The sequence below is a fragment of the Globicephala melas genome, chromosome X (assembly GCF_963455315.2).
Source record: "Globicephala melas chromosome X, mGloMel1.2, whole genome shotgun sequence".
Taxonomy (NCBI): Eukaryota; Metazoa; Chordata; class Mammalia; order Artiodactyla; family Delphinidae; genus Globicephala; species Globicephala melas.
The window spans coordinates 85696734-85719409 of record NC_083335.1 but is presented as its reverse complement, the minus strand read 5'-3'; the positions used below and the strand labels follow the sequence as shown (position 1 = coordinate 85719409).

Sequence of the window (22676 nt, the reverse complement as noted above, 5' to 3'; positions counted from 1 at the left end):
TGCAACCTTCGTGTACCATTCTACGTTCGAGTCCTGTGCCTCAAAAACTAACAGTCCCTCTTCAAATAAAGAAAATCCCCTTGTCATTTCCTGCATCGTGAATCTCTTCGGTTCTTCAGCAGTACCAGCTACATAACTGCTGCTTTTACACTTGCTTCCGGACATCCTGGGCTTGAAATAAAGATGCTGTACTATTGTATTCTATACAGTATGGTACTGTAAAGTACATAAAAGCACAACCACTTATAGAGGATGCACACACATGACAATGTACACCAGACATTTGAGCTAATTTACGTGATTGGACATGTGAACGCACGTCAACATCTTCGAAAGTTCGCAACCTGAAGGTTGTATGTAGGGGACTTACTGTACTACAGGATGTTGGGGAAGAGTGGAGTTCAGTTAAATTTAAATGAAGCAGAGTACTGATTAGCCCAAAGCAAAGTAGGTTGGTATGTAAAAGAGTCAATGTCAAGTCTGGACTGTGAGGTGGATCCAGGGTCCTTTTTATTTAGAAATGCTAAATTAAAAAAAGATGTGACATACTGTCTGCTAAGGTTTCCACTACAGATGCAAGAAAAAAGTGTCCTTATGCTTTCTGTCTGCTTGTGGCATCCGAGATTGAATGGGGGAATACAGGGGAAAATTGCAACTGACAAATAACCTTGTGAATAGTAAAAGTCTCCTTTATTTCAAAGAAGAGTTTATAAGAGCAGTATTGGAAAATTATTCCCCTACACCCTTGCCTTCTGATTTTACTTTTAAAAGCATAAGGGTTCAGTCTAAGCATGGGGGGGAGGGATAGTTAGGGAGTTTGGAATCAGCATGTACACATTGCTATATGTAAAATGGATAACCAACAAGGACCTACTGTATAGCACAGGGAACTCTGCTCAATGTTATGTGGCAGCCTGGATGGGAGGGTAGTTTGGGGGAGAATGGATATGTGTACATGCAAGGCTGAGTCCCTTTGCTGTGCACCTGAAACTGTCACAACATTGTTAATCAACTATACTCCAATATAAAATAAAAAGTTAAAAAAATAAATGTGACATATTTGCTTCAGATACCCCTTATTTGAAGCTCTGAACCTGGGTTGGAAATCGAGTCTGCTTCTCTGTGTCAAAGTGACTTGGATCCTCCAGGCAAGAGTGGGCTGTTTTATTCTTACTGGCATAATTTCAATTAACAAAGTTTCTGATAGTCTATGATTTTAGAGAACAAGTTTTCTGGGACTAGGGTAAGGCAAGAGAGACACTCCCTTCAAAGTGCAAAATTTAAGGGGGCACCAAAAAACTCAGTAATCAAAACCAATTACATTTTAGTGCAATATGTTCAAAAGTCAAAATACAAGAACATTGATGATTGAATCATTAATAGAGAACATGAAGTCAGATCAGAAAAATGCAACATAGGTGTTGGTAGAGTTAAGAAAGGTTCAGGTTTGAGATCAGCTCAGAGAGGCATTGATGATGGAAGTAAACAGGGTCTAGGATTTGAGAGGTTGACCAGAAGTCACAACAATAATAAGTTTTGGCAATTTATGTCGAGGTGCGTGTGTTACAACAATATTCTCATATTTGCCATTCTGTCTTTCATCCAGTTCATAAATACTGCTGGGGAGACAGAGAAAATGGGATAATCTGAGAGGTTAACATTCTAGCTCTCCAGATTGTTGAGCTGAGGTCCAGAGAAAGGAAATGAATGTCCTCAGGGTACCCAGCAATCCATACTCAAGCTTAGCCAGGGTCTGCCTGCTGGGTTGGAAACACCTTACGCAGGGAAAAGAGCTCTTTACCTCTTGTCAGAGGAGGCTCCCTGCAGGAAGGTATACTAGGACTAGGTTTTAAAGACTGTGTATATGAGTTCAGAGGTGAAGAACACCCAGAATTCTCTTCTCTCCCAAGAGTCAGTAGCAGCTCCTGAATTTCCATATAAGAGAGGCTAACCTGGTTGACAGCAGGTGTTGGGGGCATGTCTTGGAGATGCATTTTCATCGAAAGTGTGCTTAAAATGTTTTCTAAATAGTTTTCTACTGATAATTTGCTGAAAAACATTAGTTGTCCATATCAAAGGCTAGTATTATTATTCTTACCTACTATCATTTCAGTGGGGTAATGGAGATTGAGGGGGATTAAAGACCCCTCCATATCAGTTCCACAGTCCGTCAAAACGAGACTGTACCACCTTGACTCCTCCCCTCTCTTCTACAGTGGTATCGCCCAGGAGGGACTTTTCCCCCCTCTTCCCAGTGGTATCTCCCTTGAAGATCGGGACACATCTCCCCTTCCCCCGTGGTTGGGGTTTGGCACCTCTGCTTCTGTAAACTTTGCACAAACCTATAGAACTCGGTTCCAAAGACCAGCTTCTCCCGGAAGCTTGTCTTCAGAAAGTTTCTACCCATGAACGACACCCCCCCTCCATTGCCTATGGAACAGCCCACTGTACGGAATGGATGCTATGATGGCGGCCCTCATGGTGGAACGCCTCGGCGCAGCCATGTTCCTCGCTCGGCACCGCTGCTCATGGACAAAGTCTCTGCAGATCCATAACTGCACCTTGTTCAGAGTGAGTAGACCACAGTCACACAGCTCTTGTGTGATCGTGTGCGAAATTAACAGCCCCAGAAGGGGCAGGTTCAGAGGTGAGGACAGGAAACGGAAGTGGCCCTCAGAGGCTGTTTAAGTCTTGTTGGCGCGCGGCACTAAAGCGAGTGCACGAGGGTTTGTGGCGTGACAGTCATCAGTGATTTTGAGGTGATGGCTTTGTTGGCTTTTGGGAATGACAGTTTGTGGGGTCAGTTGGTGGGGTATTAAAAAGTCTGGTGAATGGAAGTATATGCGGGTCAGGGAGGGATGGAGGCTTCTGAGGTAGTCAGTTTTTAGATTCCTTGCTGCATTTTGTTGTCAAGTCCTAATAGTGTGTGTGCGTTTAGATTTTTTCCTCAGTCTCCCCAGAGATTTGCTAATTTTGTTAGCCTTTCCAAACAACCAACTTTTGGCTTTGTTGATCCTCTCTGATGTACCTTTGTTTTCTCTTTCCCTAATCCCTGCTATCTGTGCTATTTTCTCTTTTATCTAACTTCTTAAATTGGTTGTTAATTCATTAATGTTCAGCCTTTCTTTGTTAAAATGCATTTGAAAACATGAATTTCCCTTTAAGAGTCTCTTTAGTTGCGTTCCACAAAATGTTATATACACCATCTTATTATTGAGCTTTGTGTTTAATTTTTCTCTTTCATTTATTCTTTACATTACTATAATGTTTGGGGAGGGTTGACATTTTAATTAAATTTTTTATCCAGGGATATGGTATGTTTGTGTGACTATTTTATATTTGTCAATTTTTTTAACTTTTTAAATTTATAGGTGCAGCTCCTTAAAGAGTTTATTTTACATATTTTATATTTTTCTTGTTATCATTACTAACGGATTTTTTTTCCGTTTTCATTTGGTCATTATTATACAGGGAAAAAACTATCTGATCTTGTAATTTTATCTTGTATCCAGCCCCTTATCAAATTACCCTATGACTTCTGGTAGAGTCTGGGGTAGGTTTTCTATGTATAAAATCATATCACTGGCAAAGAAAGCTACATTTTCATTTCTTTGCAATATTTATTCTGATTATTTCTTCTTCTATTGTGTGACCTAGAGCCAGAAAAAACAATTTTGAGTTGTATCAGACATCCCTATCTTTTTACTAATTTTAATGGCAGTTGCTTCATCATTTTACTTTTTAGCATAGTATTTCAGGGATGTGTTTTGTAAATGATTTTTGTGATATTTAAGTGATTTACTTCCTCCCTAATTTTTGTTTGAGTTTTTATTAGTAATGACTGCTGAATTGTGTCAAATGCTTTTTTGGTGTAAATTAAAACCAGCATGTTGCCTCCACCCCCCTAATTTGTTGATTTAATCAATATTATTAATGTTGAATCATCTTCTGGAAAGAAGAGGCTCAGAGCTTCTCCGCAGAAGAATTTAAGAGGGATTTTTCACCCTAAAATGGTGAAATAATTAAAGTGGACAGAAGAGACCCCTTTCATTAAGATTACCAGGTTTCCAGGTTTTTTGCTGCCAGTCACTCACCAGGACCCCATGGACTAGTCCTTCCCCTGCCTACCCCATGGGGCTTCAGCACCATTCACTGCCTCACTTCCACCTTCTCCCCAAACCCAGATCTGCCGTGAACCTGGAATTGAGGTATGAGCTGGTTGGCTAAAGTGTGAAGCACCCTCTGTGGAGCCACCCAAGAGTAACGGACTCTGAGTTCATTAATTTGACTCCAAATATCATGATTGTTTCCACAATCTACCCTCACTAATACTCAGAGTGGGAGTTGCTGAACTTTGTGGGGCGAATGTGGAATGACAGTGATGATGTGGATATGTCCTTTTAGGATTTGTTGGTGTCTCTGTGGAGCTGTTGAACTTTCCGCATATTGGAGGCTGCAGGATCTTCCATTTATTCTGACTGCAGCCCACGTACAAAGGCCTCTCCAGCTTTGGAAGGTGGGCTGGTACTCAGAGTCAACATGCCAGCTAATGGGAAATCACCCCAGAGGTTTCCTGCCCTGGTTCCAGGACAACCTGGCAGATCATTTGAGGTAAGTAAGAAGAGCCTACTTTTCCCCATTTTTTAATTTTTTAAAAAATTTTTAGACAAAAATTTGTATTTTTTAGACCAATTTTGATTTTTAGATAACTGTAAATTCAAATGCAATGTACTGATGTACTGTTTACCCAGTTTCCCCCATCATAGCATCTTGCAAAATCTTGGTATTGATACAGTATCACAACCAGGATATTGACATACAGAACATTTCCTTTACCACAAGGATCTCTCATATTGCCCTTTAATAGTCACACCCACTTCCCTCCTCCCCCTCTCCCTCCTTAACCCCTGGCAACCAATAATCTGTGCTCCAGTTCTATAATTTTGTTATTTCAAGAGTGTTATATATGTAGAATCATACAGTATGTAACCTTTTGGGACTGGCTTTTTTTACTCAGCATAATTCTCTGGAGATTTGTCCAGATTGTCGCATATATGAATAGTTTGTTCCTTTTTATTGCTGAATAGCATTCCATGGTATGGATTTACCACAGTTTGCTTAACCAGTCACTAGTTGAAGGACATCTTGGTTGTTTCCAGTTTTTGGATGATATGAATAAGGATGCTGTGATTGTGTAAGATTTTTGTATCGAAGGAATGCACGTGAGTGCAATTGCTGGATTGTATGCTAAGAGCATTAAAACAATTAAGTGACCTACTAATTTTTAGTAGTTCTAGATTTACAGAATAATTGAGATGGTAGTATTAGTGTGGTACATTTGTTACAATTAACCAATATTGATACATTATTATTAATTATAGTCAACAGTTTACAGTAAGGTTCACTCTTTGTGTTACACATTCTATGTGTTTTGACAAATACATAATGACATATCCACCATTACAGTTCATACAGAACAGTTTCATCTGTGCTTTAGCTATTTATTCATCTTTCCTCTCCCCCTGCCTGAAACTCTGGCAACCACACTCTTACTGTCTCTATAGCTTTGCCGTTTCTAAAATGTCATATAGTTGGAATCATACAGTCTGTGGCCTTTTCAGATTAGCTTCTTTAACTCAGCAATTTGCATTCAAGTTTCCTCCATGTGTTTTCATGGCTTGATAGCTCATTTATTTTTATCACTGAATAATATTCCATTGTATGGATGTACCACAGTTTGCTTATCCATTCACCTATTGAAGGACACCTTGGTTGTTTCCAGTGTGGGGTGATTATGAATAAAGCTGCTATAAACATATATGTACAGGTTATGGTGTAGACATAAGTTTTCCATTCATTTGGGTAAATGACTAGGAGTGCAATTGTGGGTCACATGGTAAGACTTTGTAAGAAACTACCAAACTGTCTTCCACAGTTTTTCATCATTTTCATTCTCACCAGCAATGAACAAACATTCTTGTTGCTTCACATCTTTGTCAGGATTTAATACTGTCAGTTTTTTGGATTTTAACCATTCTAATAAGTGTGTAGTGGTATCTTATTGTTTTAATTTGAAATTCCATAATGAAAAATGATGTTGGACATGGTTTTACATGCTTATTTCCCATCCGTATATTTTCTTTGGTCAAGTGTCTATTCAGATCTTTTGCCCATTTTGTAATGGGGTTGTTTGTTTTCTTATTGTTGATTTTTAAGAGTTCTTTGTATATTTTATTTTACTATTTAAAAATTTTTTTTAAAATATTTACTTATTTATTTATTTATTTATTGGCTGTGTTGGGTGGGTCTTAGTTGCGGCACGCGGGATCTTTCCTTGCAGTGCGTGGGTTCTCTGTTGGGGTGCACGGGCTTCCCTCTAGTTGTGGTGTGTGGGCTCCAGAGTGCATGGGCTCTGTAGTTGTGGCACACTGGCTCCAGAGCGCGTGGGCTTAGTAGTTGCAGCACGTGGGCTTAGTTGCCCTGCAGCATGTGGGATCTTAGTTCCCTGACCAGGGATCAAACTGGCGTGCCCTGAATTGCAAGATGGATTCTTAACCACTGGACCACGGGGGAAGTCCCTCTTTGTATATTTTTAAATACAAGTCATTTTATCAGTTATGTGTCGTGCAAGTATTTTCTCCTGTTCTGGGCTTGTCTCTTTATTCTCTTAACAGTGTCTTTCACAGAGCAGAATTTTAAAATTTTAATAAAGTCCAACTTGTCAGTTTTTCTTTCATGTAACGTACTTTTGGTGTTATATTTTAAAACACTGCCAAACCCAAAGTCACTTAGATTTTCTCCTGTTATTTGCAGAAGTTTTCTTTCTTTCTTTTTTTTTTTTGGCTGTGTCATGCAGCTTGCGGGATTTCAGTTCCCTGACCAAGGATTGAACCTGGGCCATAGTAGTGAAAGTCTGGAATCCTAACCACTAGGCCACCAGGGAACTCCCTATTTGCAGAAGTTTTATATTTTTGCATTTTGCCTATAAGTTTAAGATCCATTTAGAGTTAATTTTTGTGAAAGTTGTCAGGACTGTGTCTAGATATTTTCTTTTTGCATATGGATATCAAATTGTTTCAACACCATTTATTGAAAAGGCTGTCCTTTCTCCATTGAATCGCTTTTGTTTCTTTGTCAAAAATCAGTTGTCTCTATTTGTGTGGGTCTATTTTCTGGCTCTCTATTTGTTGCATTGATAAATTTGTCTATTTTTACCAACACCATACTTTTATTTATTTATTTATTTTTAAATTGAGGTATAATTGACTTACAATATTATATTAGTTTCAGATATACAACATAGTGATTCGATATTTGTATGTATTGTTAAATGATCACCATGATAAGTCTAGTTGACATCCATCACCATACATAGTTACAGAATTTTTTTTCTTGTGATGAGAACTTTTAAGATTTACTCTCTTAGCAGCTTTCAGATATCCAATATAATATTATTAACTATAGTCACCATGCCTGTACATTACATCCCCATGACTTATTTACTTTTTAACTGGAAGTTTGTACCTTTTGACTCCCTTCACCCATTTTACCCTCTCCTCTCACCTCTGGCAACCGCCAATCTGTTCTCTATATCTATGAGTTTGTTTTTTTGTTTGTTTTGTTTTGTTTTAGATTCCACATATAAGTGAGATCATACACCATTTGTCTTTCTCTGTCTGATTTATTTCACTTAGCCTAATGTCCTCAGGGTCCATCCAAGTTGTTGTAAACAGCAGGATGTCTTTCTTACTCATGGCTGAATAATATTCCATTGGGTATGTGTGTATATCTATATCTGTATTTATATCTATCTCACATTTTCTTTATCCGTTCATCCATTGGATGGACACTTAGGTTGCTTCCATATCTTGCCTATTGTAAATAATGCTGCAATGAACATGGGAGTGCACATATCTTTTCAAGTTAGTATTTTCATTTTCTTCAGATAAATACTCAGAAGCAGAATTGCTGGATCATATGGTAGTTCTATTTTTAATTTTTTGAGGAACTTCCATACTGTTTTCCATAATGGCTGCACCAATTTGCATTCTCACCAACAGTGCACAAGGATTCTCTTTTCTCTATATCCTCACCAACAATTGTTACTTGTCATCCTTTTGATAATAGGCATTCTGACAGGTGTGAGGTGATAGCTCACTGTGGTTTTGATTCGCATTTCACTGATGATTAGTGATGTTGAGCATCTTTTCATGTACCTATTGGCCATTGCTATGTCTTCTTTGGAGAAATGTCTATTCAGATCCTCTGTCCATTTTTAAATTGGATTGTTTTTTGCTATTGAGCTGTATGAGTTCTTTATATATTTTGGATATTAACCCCTTGTCAGATATATAATTTGCAAATATTTTCTCCCATTCAGTAGGCTACCTTTTCATTTTGTTGATGGTTTCCTTTGCTGTGCAGAACCATTTTAGTTTGATGTAGTCCCACTTGTTTATTTTTGCTTTTATTGCCTTTGCTTTTGGAGTCAGATCCAAAAAAATCATTGCTAAGACTGATGTCAAGGAACTTATTGCCTATGATTTCTATGAGTTTTATGGTTTCAGGTCTTACATTCAACTCTTTAATTCATTTTGAGTTAATTTTTTATATGGTGTAAGATAGTAATCCAGTTTCATTTTTTGCATGTAGCTGTCCAGTTTTCCCAACACTATTTTTTGGAGATATTGTCCTTTTCCCATTGTATATTCTTGGATCCTTTGTCATAAATTAATTGACCATATATGCATGGGTTTATCCCTGGGCTCTTTATTCTGTTCTGTTGTTGTTTGTGTCTGTTTTTATGCCAGTACCATACTGGGTTTTTTTTCACTAAATTTATTTATTTAGTTTTATTTTTTTAATTGAAGTATAGTTGATTTAAAATGTTGTATTAGTTTCAGTGTACAGCACAGTGATTCAGAGATATATATATATATATATATATATATAATTTTTTATATTCTTTTCCCTTATAGGTTATTACAAAATATTGAGTATAGTTCCCTGTGCTATACAGTAGGTCCTTGTTGGTTATCTATTTTATGTAGATAGTAGTGTATATATGTTAATCCCAAACTCCTAATTTATCCCTTCCCCCTTTGGTAAAGGGGAGGTAACCATAAGTAACCATAAGTTTGTTTTATGTGTCTGTGAGTCTGTTTCTGTTTTGTAAATAAGTTCATTTGTATCTGTCTGTTTTTGTTTTTTGGCTGCACCACCAGGCTTGTGGGATCTCAGTTCCCCCACCAGGGATTGAACCCAGGCCACGGCAGTGAAAGCGCTGAATCCTAACCACTAGGCCACCAGGGAACTCCCTGTGTCTTTTTTTAGATTCCACATATAAGTGATATCATATGATATTTGTCTTTGTCTGGCTTACTTCACTTAGTATGATAATCTCCAGGTCCATCTATGTTGCTGCAAATGGCATTATCTGATTCTTTTTTATGGCTGAATAATATTCCATTGTATATATATACAACATCTTCTTTATCCATTCTTCTGTCGATGGACATTTAGGTTGCTTCCATGTCTTGGCTATTGTAAATAGTGCTGCAGTGAACATTGGGGTGCATGTAACTTTTTGAGTTATAGTTTTCTCCCATACTGTTTTGATTACTGTAGCTTTGTAATATATAGTTGACCTTTGAACAACACAGGTTTGAACTGTGTGGATCCACTTATATGTGGATTATTTTCAATAGTAAATACTACAGTACTACACGATCTACAGTTGGTTGAATCTGTGGATACAGAGAAACTGGGGATAAGGAGGAACCAAGTATATGGTGGGCCAACTATAAGTTATACATGGACTTTCAACTGTGCAGAGGGTCAATGCCCCTAATCCCGCATCGTTCAAGGGTTTTAAATCAGATAGTGTAATGCCTCCAGCTTTGTTCTTGTTTCTCAAGATTGCTAGTGTGTTGCAGTATTTAACTTACTGCAAGAAGTGAACTTACTGCAAATAAGTAAACAATTTAACTTACTGCAACGTTTAGTTTTGTTAGGTTTATACTTAAGTGTTTCATACTTCTGAGTAATTATCAATGGTTTCATTTTTTTTATTTTGGAGTCCACGTTTTCACTGCTAACATATAGAAAAACACTTGGTTTTTGTATGTTTTTCTATGCTTTCTATGACCTTTTCATCTGGAAATAGGGACAGTTTAATTTCTTCCTTTGTATTCTGTATGCCTTTCATTTCCATTTCTTGCCTTATTGTAATGGTTAGAACTTCCAGCACTATGTTGAATAAGAGTCATGAGAATAGACATCCTTGCCTTGCTCTTGGTCTTCAGTCTTTTATCATGAAATATAATGTTAGCTGTAGTTTTGTTTTATATGCTGTTTATCAAATTGAGGGTGTTCCTCTGTATTTCTCTTTCTATTCTGGTTTTTGCAGGAATGAGTGTTGGATTTTTTCAAGTGCTTTTTCTATATTGATTGATACAATCATGTGATTTTAAAAATTCTGTTAACATGGTGGAGTATATGGATTGATTTTTGAATATTGAACCTGCCTTACATCCCTGGAATAAACCCTAATTGGTCATGGTATATAATTCCTTTAATATATTAATGAATTATAGTTGCTAATATTTTGTCAAGAAATTTTCCCTCTATATTCATGAATGATATTGCTGTGTAGTTTTCTTTTTTATACTATATTCATCCAGTTTTGTAATCAGGGAATGTGTTAGTTTCATGTGGTTGCTGCAACAAATTACCACAAACTTGGTGGCTTAAAACAGCAGAAATTTATTCTCTCATAGTTCTAAAGGCCAGAAATCCAAAATAAGCATCACTGGGCCAAAATCAAGGTGTTGACAGGGCTTTACTCCCTGCAGAGGCTCTGGGGGAGAATCTGTTTCTTGCCTCTTCCAGCTTTTGGGGGCTGCAGCTATTCCTTGGATTGTGACTTCATCCCTTCATTCTTCATGGCCAGCATCTTCAAATATCTCTCTACTGTCTTCACATCACTGCCTCTGTGTGCGTCAAATCTTCTTTTGCCTCCCTCTTGTAAGGATACATGTGATCACATTGAGAACCCACCTGGATAATACAAGATACTCTCCTTATCGGAAGATCCTTAATCACATCTGCAAAGACCTTTTTATTTTTGCCATGTAAGGTGACATTCATAGATTCCAAGGATTAGGATGTGGATATATTTGGGGGGCCCCTTTTCACCTATCCTAGGAAAATACTAGCTTCATAGAATGAGTTTGAAAGAATTACCTCCTCTTCTGTTTCCTGTAGGAGATTATGTAATTGTGTTAATTCTTTGTTAAAAGTTTGGTAAAATTCTCCAGGGAAACCATCTGGCCAGAGATATCTTTCTTTGGGTGAGTTTTATTTTTTATTTTAAAAAACTTTTATTGGAGTATAGCTGATTTAAAATGTTGTGTTAGTTTCTGCTGTACAGCAAAGTGAATCAGTTATACATATATCCATTCTTTTTAGATTCTTTTATGAGTTTTAAATTATGGATAAATTTTCCTTAATAGTATAGGGCTACTTAAATTATCTATTTCATATTGGACGACTTGTGGTCGTTTGTGTTTTTTGAAGAAGTGGTTCATTTCATCTAAGTTATAAGTGTAGAATTGTTCATAGTAATTCCTCTTTTGATGTCTGCTGGGTCTGTAGTGATATTCATTGTTTCATTCCTGATATTGGTAATTTGTGTCCTTTCTCTTTTTTTTTTTGTCAGTCTTACTAAAAGTTTATCAATTTTATTGATATTTTCAAAGAACCAGCTCTTTGTTTAATTGACTTTTATCTATTGTTTTTCTGTTCAGCTTCATTAATTTCTCTTCTTTTCTATTATTTTCTTCCCTCTGTGTGCTCTGGGTTTATTTTGGTCTTTTTTTCTTTATTTTTAAATTGAAATATAATTGGCATATAACGTTATATAAGTTTAAAGTGACAATGTGTTGGGAGTTCCCTGGTGGCCTAGTGGTTAGGATTCCAGGCTTTCACTGCTGCAGCCTGGGTTCAATCCGTGATGGGGGAGCTGAGATCCTGCAAGCTGTCCTGTGCAGCCAAAAAAAAAAAAAAAAACACAAGTGACAATGTGTTGACGTGATACATTTATATACTGCAATACGATTACCCCTGTAGCATTAGCAAACACCTCAATCACATCACATAATTATCATTTCTTTTTTGTGGCAGTAACAGTTAAGATCTAGTCTCTTAGCAACTTTGTATAATACAGTATTGTTGACTATAATCACTATTCTGTGCATTAGCTCTCTTGGACTTACTCATCTACTAGTTCCAAGTTTGTACTCTTAACTTATCCTCAATATGGTCTTTTTTTCTAGGTTTTTGGTGTGGGACCTTAAATCTTTGATTTGAGACTTTCCTCTTTCAAATGTATGCATTTAGTGCTGTATATTTTCCTCTCAGCAATGCTTTAGATGTGTTCCACAAATTGTAAATATGTATTTTTTTCATTTTCATTCAGTTCATTGTATTTTTTGGATTTCCTTTAGACTTCCTCTTTGAACCATGGATTATTTAGAAGTGTATTGTTTCATTTCTAAGTGTATGGAAATTTTCTTGTTATCTTTCTGTTATTGATTTCTAGTTTGATTCCAGTGTAGTCAGAAAAGATGCCTTGTATAATTTCAATTCTTCTAAAATTGTTGGGGTTTGTTTTATGTCCCAAGATATGCTATATGTTCCATGGACACTTGAAAGGAGTGTGTATTCTGCTGTTGTTGGGTGGTGTGTTCTGTAAGTGTCAGTTAGATCCTGTTGGGTCATTGTGTTGTTGAGAATGCTCATTTTCTGTTTAGCTGTTCTGTAAATTGTTGAGAGAAGGGGTGTTGAAGTTTACAACTATAATTTGTCTACTTCTTTCAGTTTTATCAGCCTTTGCTTCTGTGTTTGCTGCATACACATTTAGAATTGCTTTGTTTTTCTTAATGGATTGACTTTTTTATCATTATATCTCTCTCTGTGTCTGGTAATTTTTTTTCTAAATTCTAATTTATCTGATATTAATATAGCTACTCATGCTTCTAGCTTTATTGAGGTATAGTGGACAATACTTCTGCTTTCTTTTAATTAATGTTTGCATGATATATCTTTTTCCATACTTTTTCCTTCAACCTGCCTATATTGCTATATTTGAAGTGACTTTCTTTTAGATACTATACAGTTGAGTCATGTTTTTAATCCTTTCTATGAGTCTCTGTCTTTTATTTGGTGTAGTTAGCCCATTCACATTTAATGAAATTAATGATATGTTAGGCCTACATTTACTATTTTTCTTTTCTGTTTGTTCTCTCTGCTTTGTTTTCTGTTTTATTTTTCCCTGTCTTCCTATCAGTTTCTTGAGCATATTTTAGAATTCCATTTTGATTTACATATAGTGTTTTTGAGTGTATTTCTTTGTATAGTTCATTTAATGGTTGCTCTAGATATTACATTATATACACATAACTTATCATTGTCTATTGCTATCATCATTTTGCCAGTTTGAGTGAAATGTAGAAACCTTGCCTCCCTTTAATCCCCTTTGCAGTCTCCTGTTTATCATTGTCTTAAATATCTTGTCTACATACATTTAGAACCAGATCAAACAGTGTTAACATTTTTTCCTTTAATTGTCAAACGTAATTTAAAAACTCCAGAGGGGAAGGAAAGTCTATTGCACTTACCCACATTTTCATTTACTGTATTCTTTCTTACTTTGTGGTGTTCCAAGATTCTTTATTTTATCTTTCATTTTCTGTTTAGGGAATTTCCTTTAGCCATTCTTTTAAGGTAAGTCTGCTGGTGACAAATTCTATTAGTTTTCCTTCATCTGAGAATGTCTTTATTTCTCCTTCATTCCTGAAGGATATTTTCATTAGATATAGGATTCTGTCTTGACAGTTCTTTTCTTTCAGCACTTGAAAAATGTTATGCTACCTCCTATGGCATCTGTGGTTTCTGATGTGAAATCTGCTGTCATTCACATTGTTTTGTAAGGTGTTGTTTCTCTCTCATGGCTTTCAGTGCATATATTTTATTTTATTTTTTTAAAGATTTATTTATTTATTTTATTTATTTATTTTTGGCTGTGTCGGGTCTTAGTTGCAGCACGTGGGATCTTCGTTGAGGCAAGTGCGATCTTTTGTTGTGGTGCGGAGGCTATTCATTGTGGTGTGTGGGCTTCTCTCTAGCTGTGGTGTGTGGGTTTTCTCTTCTCTAGTTGTGGTACACAGGCTCCAGGGTGCGTGGGCCCTGTAGTTGTGGTGCACTGGTTCCAGAGCACATGGGCCCTGTCGTTTGTGGCATGCAGGCTCTAGCTGAGATGCACGACCTCAGTAGTTGTGGCATGCGGGCTTAGTTGCCCCACGGCATGTGGGATCCTAGTTTGCTGACTAGGGATCGAACCCACGTTCCCTGCATTGCAAGGTGGATTCTTTACCATTGGACCACCAGGGAAGTCCCTCAGTACATATATTTTAATATTTAGTTTTCAGAAGTTTAAGGATGTGTCTTGGTGTGGATTTCTTTGGTTTTATCCTATTTGGGGATTGCTCTGTTTCTTGAATCTGTAAATTTATGTCTTTTGCCAAATTGGGATGTTTTCAGCCATTATTTCTTCATGTACTTTTAAAGCCCCATCCTCTTTCTCCTTTCCTTTTTGTGTTCTGATAACATGAATGTTGGTTCTTTTGCTACAGTCCCACAGGTCCCTGAGGCAGTATTTTTCCAGTCAATTTTGTCTGGGTAATTTCTATTCTTCTGTGTTCCATTTCACTGAGTCTTTCCTCTGTCCCATCTGTTCTGTTGTTGAGGCCATCCGTTGAGGTTTTTTGTGTGTTTTTTGTTTTTGTTTTTTATTTATTTTTTGGCTGTGTTGGGTCTTTGTTACTGTGCATGGGCTTTCTCTAGTTGTGGCGAGCAGGGGCTACTCTTCGTTGCTGTGCGAGGGCTTCTCATTGCAATGGCTTCTCTTGCTGCAGAGCGCAGGCTCTAGGCACACAGGCTTCAGTAGTTGTGGCATGTGGGCCTCAGTAATTGTGGCTTGCGGGCTCTAGAGTGCAGGCTCAGTAGTTGTGGTGCATGGGCTTAGTTGCTCTGTGGCATGTGGGATCTTCCTGGACCAGGGCTCAAACCCATGTCCTCTGCATTGGCAGGGGATTCTTAACCATTGCACCACCAGGGAAGCCCCCACCCATTGAGTTTTTAATTTTAGTTATTGTGTTTTTTAGGTCTAAAATTTCCATTTGGGTCTTCTTTATATCTTCTATTTTTTTCCTGAGACATGCTCACTGAAGCGTTTTTGTGATGACTGATTCAAAATCTTTGTTGGATAATTATCTCTGTTATGTCAGTCTTGATACCTATTGATTTTTTTTCATTCAGTTTGAGATTTTCTGTTTCTTGATATGAGTGATTGTCAATTGAAACCTAGGCATTTTTGGTATTATGCTGTGAGAATCTTGTTCTTATTTAAACCTGTTTTAGCTGGCTTCCTCTGACTTCACTCCAGCTGGGGAAGAGAGGGCGTCACCTCATCAGTACCAAGTGGCACTATATATATATATATATATATATATATATATATATATATGCCACATCTTCTTTATCCATTCATCTGTTGATGGATACAAGATGCTTCTGTGTCTTGACTATTGTAAATAGTGCTGCTATGAACATTAGGGTGCGTGTATTTTTTTGAATTACAACTTTGTTTTGTATATGGTGTTCAGAGTTTTTAGTCATACTTAGCAGGAGGAATGGGAAGAAGTATATTTACTCTATTTTCCCAGAAGCAGAAATCAGCCTACTTCTTAAGAGAGAAAAAAAACACAGAGCTCATTTCCAGTTCAGATTAAAATTACAGAACTTTTACTTCTTTGCTATTATACTTACATATCTTTCTTTGGTGGAGGTGTTATAATGACATTAACACAATTACTTTCTTGGTTTATCCTATAATATAACAAATAATGGCAAATGAAGTAAAACTAATAAGAATGGTTGCCTTTTCTAAAAAAAAGAAACATTGGGAGTGTTAGATAAATATTTTTCCATGTCCAGAAATAATTTTCTACATAATTTTAGTGGTTACATAGCACTCCATCCTTTGAGCACTGGCAATGGTGGTAAGTTTTCATTATAATTGACAATTTGATGGTGAAACTCCTCGATTTGTTTCTTTACATACATCCATGATTATTTGTTAAAGATGTTTTTTGGGAAATTGAATTTTTGTGTCACAGGAGAGGGTTCACTAAATTGTAAGGAATTCAGTGGATGACAGTGAAAAATCTTCCTCTTCCCACTAAACAGTAATACTGTTTGGAGGCTGATGATTCTGGGCAATGCATGTCAACTTTCTCCTGATCAGTGCTCTACCCCTCTCCAGCTCTTCCTTCCCAGATCTTCCAAAAAAGAGTTAGAGATGGCCACATCTCCAGCCAGTTTTTATTTGTTCATTTATTTACTTATTAATTTTGTTTTCCTGTGGTTTTTAGGGCACTTCTAAGTATAAATAGACAAATATTAGGATAAAAGGAAGGGAAATAAAAAGAAGAAGATATCAAAACAAGTTTTAGAATGTAGGCATGTTGGTCAACAATCCTACACAATTAGAAACTTCGAAGTCTAGATTTATCTCTGATATTCTGGGACGACATAACAGAGTTAGACGTCCAATCAAACACATGAATTTCAACACCCCCACAGAGAAATCGATAATTCCTCTATAGTAAAGGTTTCCTGATACTCGAGAGTTAAGAAATCTTTTGATGGATCTTCATATGGATGATGGAAACAGTATCTTCAATTACAACTTTGTCATAAATGCTATTACAGGACTCCTATGGCTCTTTCTCTTTTTGAAAATATTTTTTTCATTCAGTGTTTAAGTAAGATTAAAACCTATAAGATTTTGCTTACAGTTAATGAGTGATAAGAGAAAGGGTGAACATTAATTATCCTCTGATTGGGTAATTAAAATGCATCTGACCCAAAGTCAAGTTACTCAGTGATATACCAGTTACTTTGTGTGGGCTTAAGAGTTTTTGACCAAAATACTTCTAAACAAAGCATGCCATCTGAGAGCATAGGGATACTGGGTACGTAAAATACTACATAAGAAAGTTGCTGGAAGGTAGTTGTGTCAGACCTTTAGATTCTTTTTTTAAAAAAATTGAAGTATAGTTGATTTACAATGTTGTGTTAGTTTCTGGTATACAGCAAAGTGATTCGGTTATACATATATATATGTATATATATGCTTTTTCATTATAGGTTACTACAAGATATTGAATATAGTTCCCTTTGCTATACAGTAGGACCTTATTTATCTATTTTATATATAAGACCTTTAGATTCTTTAGGCTTCTAACAGTTGGTTGCCATATGCAGGGACTTTGCAACCAGTTCATCGTTATTTTCTCTCTTGACTTTTCTGAGTTAGACAGTTTTAACCCACACCCACTAAGCAGGATTAAAGAGACACTTTAAAATAAAGATTAGTTGGAAAACATAAAGCAATCCTACATCCTAGTAGAATTTTAGTTGAATTAAATTGTAAGAGAAATGCAATGATTATTGCACGTATTGTTCTAGTCTCACTACATCTGTTGAGTAGAATTTGCATTCCAAGTGTTTTCATCTTCACCATCATTGAGTCCTTAATCTACCTCCCTTCCTTTTTGAAGTCTTCCCCATGCTTTTCTGACACTCCTTTCTGGCTGGTTCTCTTTTTTTCTGAGTTGCTAGATGGTGCACAATTTGAGAGTTCTGATGATGTTGTTATCAAAGAAGTCTGTGCAGGAGGAGCATTACCAAATAAGAAATTGCTAATCAATGTCCAGATGACGTGGCATGGATAAAGTACCATCCCCAACAGTGTCCAAATGTCTCCACTGGAAGAGTGCACCATGGATGTAGTTGGTCTTTCTGCCTGTGCAGTAAACTGCCATGCTTTTTCTCAAGGAGCATCCAGAGGAAACTGAATGCTTCAGTTTCAGTTTCAGAACCATCAAGAAGTCAGAATTGGGGCTTCCCTGGTGGCGCAGCGGTTGAGAGTCTGCCTGCCGATGCAGGGGACACGGGTTCATGCCCCAGTTCGAAGATCCCACATGCCGCGGAACGGCTGGGCCCGTGAGCCATGGCCGCTGAGCCTGCATGTCCGGAGCCTGTGCTCCGCAATGGGAGAGGCCACAACAGTGAGAGGCCCGCGTACTGCAAAAAAAAAAAAAAAAAAAAAAAAAAAGACAGAATTGAATTATTGCAACAATGTTTCTTTCTCTAGCATAAGATTCCCTCTTGAATTCCACTTTTGCCTGTTGTCAGCAACATTCCGTTCATGATGCCCAAAGATATCAAGAGAGCTACCGCTTTTTGCAATTCAGACATAGCTTACTTTTTTTCAGGCCCTTATACAAATATGGCCTTCTTTTGGGTCATTTTATAGAGAGGAGCTAGCAATGTTTGCAGATGTGGACCATGCATCCTGAAAAATCCATGTAATCCAATCATGGGCTGTGTTTCTTCTTAGTACCAAAGGTAGGCAACAACACTTCATTTTTGTTGCCTGTGGAATGTCACATGTGGCTCCTGCCAAGGGTATTCCTAAGAATTTCACCATTTGAGTGGACCCTTAGATTTTTGTTGGATTTATCAACTAGCTTCTGTTGATCATATGTGTCACTGTTGCATTTAAGTCAGTCCTTGTTCGATCTTCAGTTTCTAATATTATCATATCATCAATGTAGTATATAATTATACTTGGGACCTGCATTAAGTCTAAATCCCTTCTAACCAAATTATGACAGTTGAATTATGACAGCTGGTGAATTCAAATAACATTTTGACAGTACAGTAAATGTAAATTAGGATCCTTCCCACATGAAAGCAAACTGTAGTTGACTCTTCCTATATTGAGATAGGGAAAAAAGCATTTGCAGGATCAGTCACTGAGAACCAGTCTCCTTTAACTTCCTGTATTTTTCCACTGTTGAAACCATATCAGGAAGTACTGATGCTATTAGGTGATACTAATTTATTTAAGCCTTGATGATCTGCTGTTAGTCTCCCTGAGCCATCCGCCTTTTTCATGGACCACTCAGGGCTATTCTAAGAGAATTTGTTGGACCAGCACTCCAGCTTCTAACATGTCATTAATTAAAATGGCAACTTTTTTTGTCCACCACATTTTCTACACTGCTTCAAAATAACAACTTGTATGAGCTTAGGCAATTATAAAGATTCTCATTTGTGATGTGCAATTAATACTGGCCAAGGGATGAACTTATACTCCTCTTGTTTTATAATACTACGTAGGAGAAGTATTCCCCGGTCAGACATAAATATCCATCTCAGGAACACATTTAGATGAAGGAGGTACAGTTCACATAAAGTCTATTCAAATATTCCCATTTTCATGCAGATTTTCACCTTAATTCCATCAACTGTTGCATCCCTATATCCTTTTAATCTAACTGTGGCCCCTGTTAGGACTTGACCAACAGATTTTGGAATCACAGTGCATTATTCTTCCATGTCAAAGAGTCCCAGAAAACTTTCTTCTCTGCCCTCTGGCCATTTACCCACATATGTGCATATGGCCTTTGGGTACTCAGCTGGGTGTTGAGCCTGGCTGAAAACTAAGATAAACCTTGAGTCCATACTGATAGTAAATGTATGAACGAGGGAGAAAGGAAAAGCCCTTCCTTAAGGTCTAGTGGCAACTAGTAATGTGGAAAGAATGATGGAGTTAGAAAAATAACCTTTTGCAACCATTCTAGTTAGTAATAATTAAGCCAAGCAAGAATCATTGATGGATGCCAAAGCTATCGGATGAAAGTTTAATGAGGAACAATACATTTACATAGTTTCAAGGTATGTTCCTACACATTGCTCATTAATTACATAGGGAAAATTGGTAACTTTACAGTGGAGAAAACTGACGGACACTACCTTAACTAAATGATCAGAAACATAAAAATTTTAATTTGAAGAGTCCTCATAATCTCACCTTCTGGAGATAACCAGTCTTAACAGTTCAGTAACTATCCCTCAGGAATTCTGAAGTTTTTCTGGATATGACTGATTGATTGTTCCAGAGACATTTGTTGAGAAGAGTATCCTTTCCCCACTGAATATTCTTTTTTTTTTTAACATCTTTATTGGAGTGTAATTGCTTTACTATGTTGTGTTAGTTTCTCCTGTATAACAAAGTGAATCAGCAATACGTATACATATATCCCCATATCTCCTCCCTATTGCGTCTCCCTCCCACCTTCCCTATCCCACCCCTCTCGGTGGTGACAAAGCACCGAGCTGATCTCCTTGTGCTATGCGTCTGCTTCCCACTAGCTATCTATTTTACATTTGGTAGTGTATATATGTCAATGCTGCTCTTTCACTTCATCCCACCTTACCCTTCCCCCTCCCCGTGTCCTCAAGTCTATTCTCTACGTCTGTGTCTTTATTCCTGTCCTGCCCCTACGTTCATCAGAACCATTTATTTTTTTTAAGATTTCATATATATGTGTTAACATATGGTATTTGTTTTTCTCTTTTTGACTTACTTCACTCTGTATGACAGACTCTAGGTCCATCCACCTCCCTACAAATAACTCAATTTCGTTTCTTTTTATGGCTGAGTAATATTCCATTGTATATATGTGCCACATCTTCTTTATCCATTCATCTGTCGATGGACACTTAGGTTGCTTCCATTTCCTGGCTACTGTAAATAGTGCTGCAATGAACATTGTGGTACATGACTCTTTTTGAATTATGGTTTTCTCAGATATATGCCCAGTAGTGGGATTGCTGGGTCATATGCTTGTTCTATTTTTAGTTTTTTAAGGAACCTCCATAGTGGCTGTATCAATTTACATTCCCACCAACAGTGCAAGAGGGCTCCCTTTTCTCCACACCCTCGTCAGCATTTATTGTTTGTAGATTTTTTGATGATGGCCATTCTGACTGGTGTAAGGTGATACCTCATTGTAGTTTTGATTTGCATTTCTCTAATGATTAGTGATGCTGAGCATCCTTTCATGTGTCTGTTGGCCATCTGTATGTCTTCTTTGGAGAAATGTCTATTTACGTCTCCTGCCCATTTTTGGATTGGGTTGTTTGTTTTTTTGATATTGAGCTGCATGAGCTGTTTGTATATTTTGGAGATTAAACCTTTGTCAGTTACTTCGTTTGCAAATATTTTCTCCCATTCTGAGGGTTGTCTTTTGGTCTTGTTTATGGTTTCCTTTGCTGTGCAAAAGCTTTTAAGTTTGATTAGGTCCCATTTGTTTATTTTTGTTTTTATTTCCATTTCCCTAGGAGGTCCCCACTGAATATTCTTGACACCTTTGTCAGACATCAATTGATCATATATGTGTGAATCTATTTCTAAATTCTATTTTGTCTCATGGATATCTTTTTTTTAATATTTATTTATTTATTTTGGCTGTGCCAGCTCTTAGTTGTGGAACGTGGGATCTTCATTCCAGCATGCGGGATCTAGTTCCCCGACCAGGAATTGAACCTGGGCCCCCTGCATTGGGAGCGTGGAGTCTTACCCACTGGACCACCAGGGAAGTCCCTCTCATGTATATCTTTACAATAATACTACACTGTTTTGAAAACTGTAGCTTTGTAAGTCTTGAAATGAGGTAATGTAAGTCCTCTAACTTTTTTCTTGTTCAAAATTGCTCTGGCTAATCTAAGTCTTGTGGTTTTATTTCTATATTAATTTTAGAATCAGCTTGTCCATTTTTGGTTCTTAAATTTCTTTATTGATTGTGATCAGTGTTGCTTGTAATATTTCAATTTTAAGGAACTTACTGAGATTGTTTTCTTTGTGCCCTAGTATATGATCAAGTTTTGTGAATGTTCCATGTACACCTGAGAAAAAGTATATTCTGTATGATCTGGGTATAGTGTTTCTTTCTTTTGTTCTTTCCTTCTCTCTCCCTCTCTCCCTCCTTCCCTCCCCCGCCTTTCTCTCTCTCTTTAAAAGTCTCCCATTAGAGAAAGCTTTTATTTCTTCTTGTATCTCTGTAGTTTTCAGCTTATGTAGGCTTTTGCTGTGTTACTTTGTGCATAGATATTTACAGATATCTTTATTGTTATATCTTCATTTTGAACAGGGCTTGTAACATTACGAAGTATCCCACTTTATCTTATATCCTTTTGGAATTCTACTCTGTCTGGTATCAGGATTTCAATCCCTGCTTTTATATTGTTTTCATTTGGTAAATCTTTGCCCATCGTTTTAACTTTAGCCTTTTTGAAAGACCATTTTAAGCATGTCTCTTGTATACAGCATTGTGTTGGGTTCTGCTTTACAAGGCAATGTGAAAACCTTTTTATTTTAATAGATGAAGTAAGCCTATTCACATTTATTTGTATTACTGTTTGGTAATATAAATAATACAAATATGTTCTCAGTTCTCTCATTTTATCTTATGATGTAATTACTGTGTGTATTTGTTATATTTACTGTGTTTCTTTTTCTATTGAGTGTTTCCTCTAAACTTTTTTTGGTAGTTAGGAAGACTTGTATTTTTATGCTGGTGGTTACCTTTGTGTTAATCCTTTTTATAGTACTCTTAGTCAACCCTTATATCTTTCTTTTTATTTACATATTTATTTATAAAATTGTATATATTTAAGGTGTACAGCATGATGATTTGATA

The 22676-nt window shown here is 36.8% G+C and overlaps 1 protein-coding gene across 1 annotated transcript in view; it reads left to right on the top strand.

Moving 5' to 3' along the window:
• Nucleotides 1-2527: 2527 nt before the first annotated feature.
• Nucleotides 2528-22676, top strand: part of ZNF157 (zinc finger protein 157) — a 34535-nt gene continuing 14386 nt past the window's right edge. Inside the window, exons 1-2 of the mRNA XM_060292400.1 lie at nucleotides 2528-2759; nucleotides 4405-4611. Coding sequence (XP_060148383.1) covers nucleotides 4540-4611 — 72 coding nt within the window. The 5' untranslated portion in view covers nucleotides 2528-2759; nucleotides 4405-4539. The remainder of the gene's footprint in view (nucleotides 2760-4404; nucleotides 4612-22676) is intronic.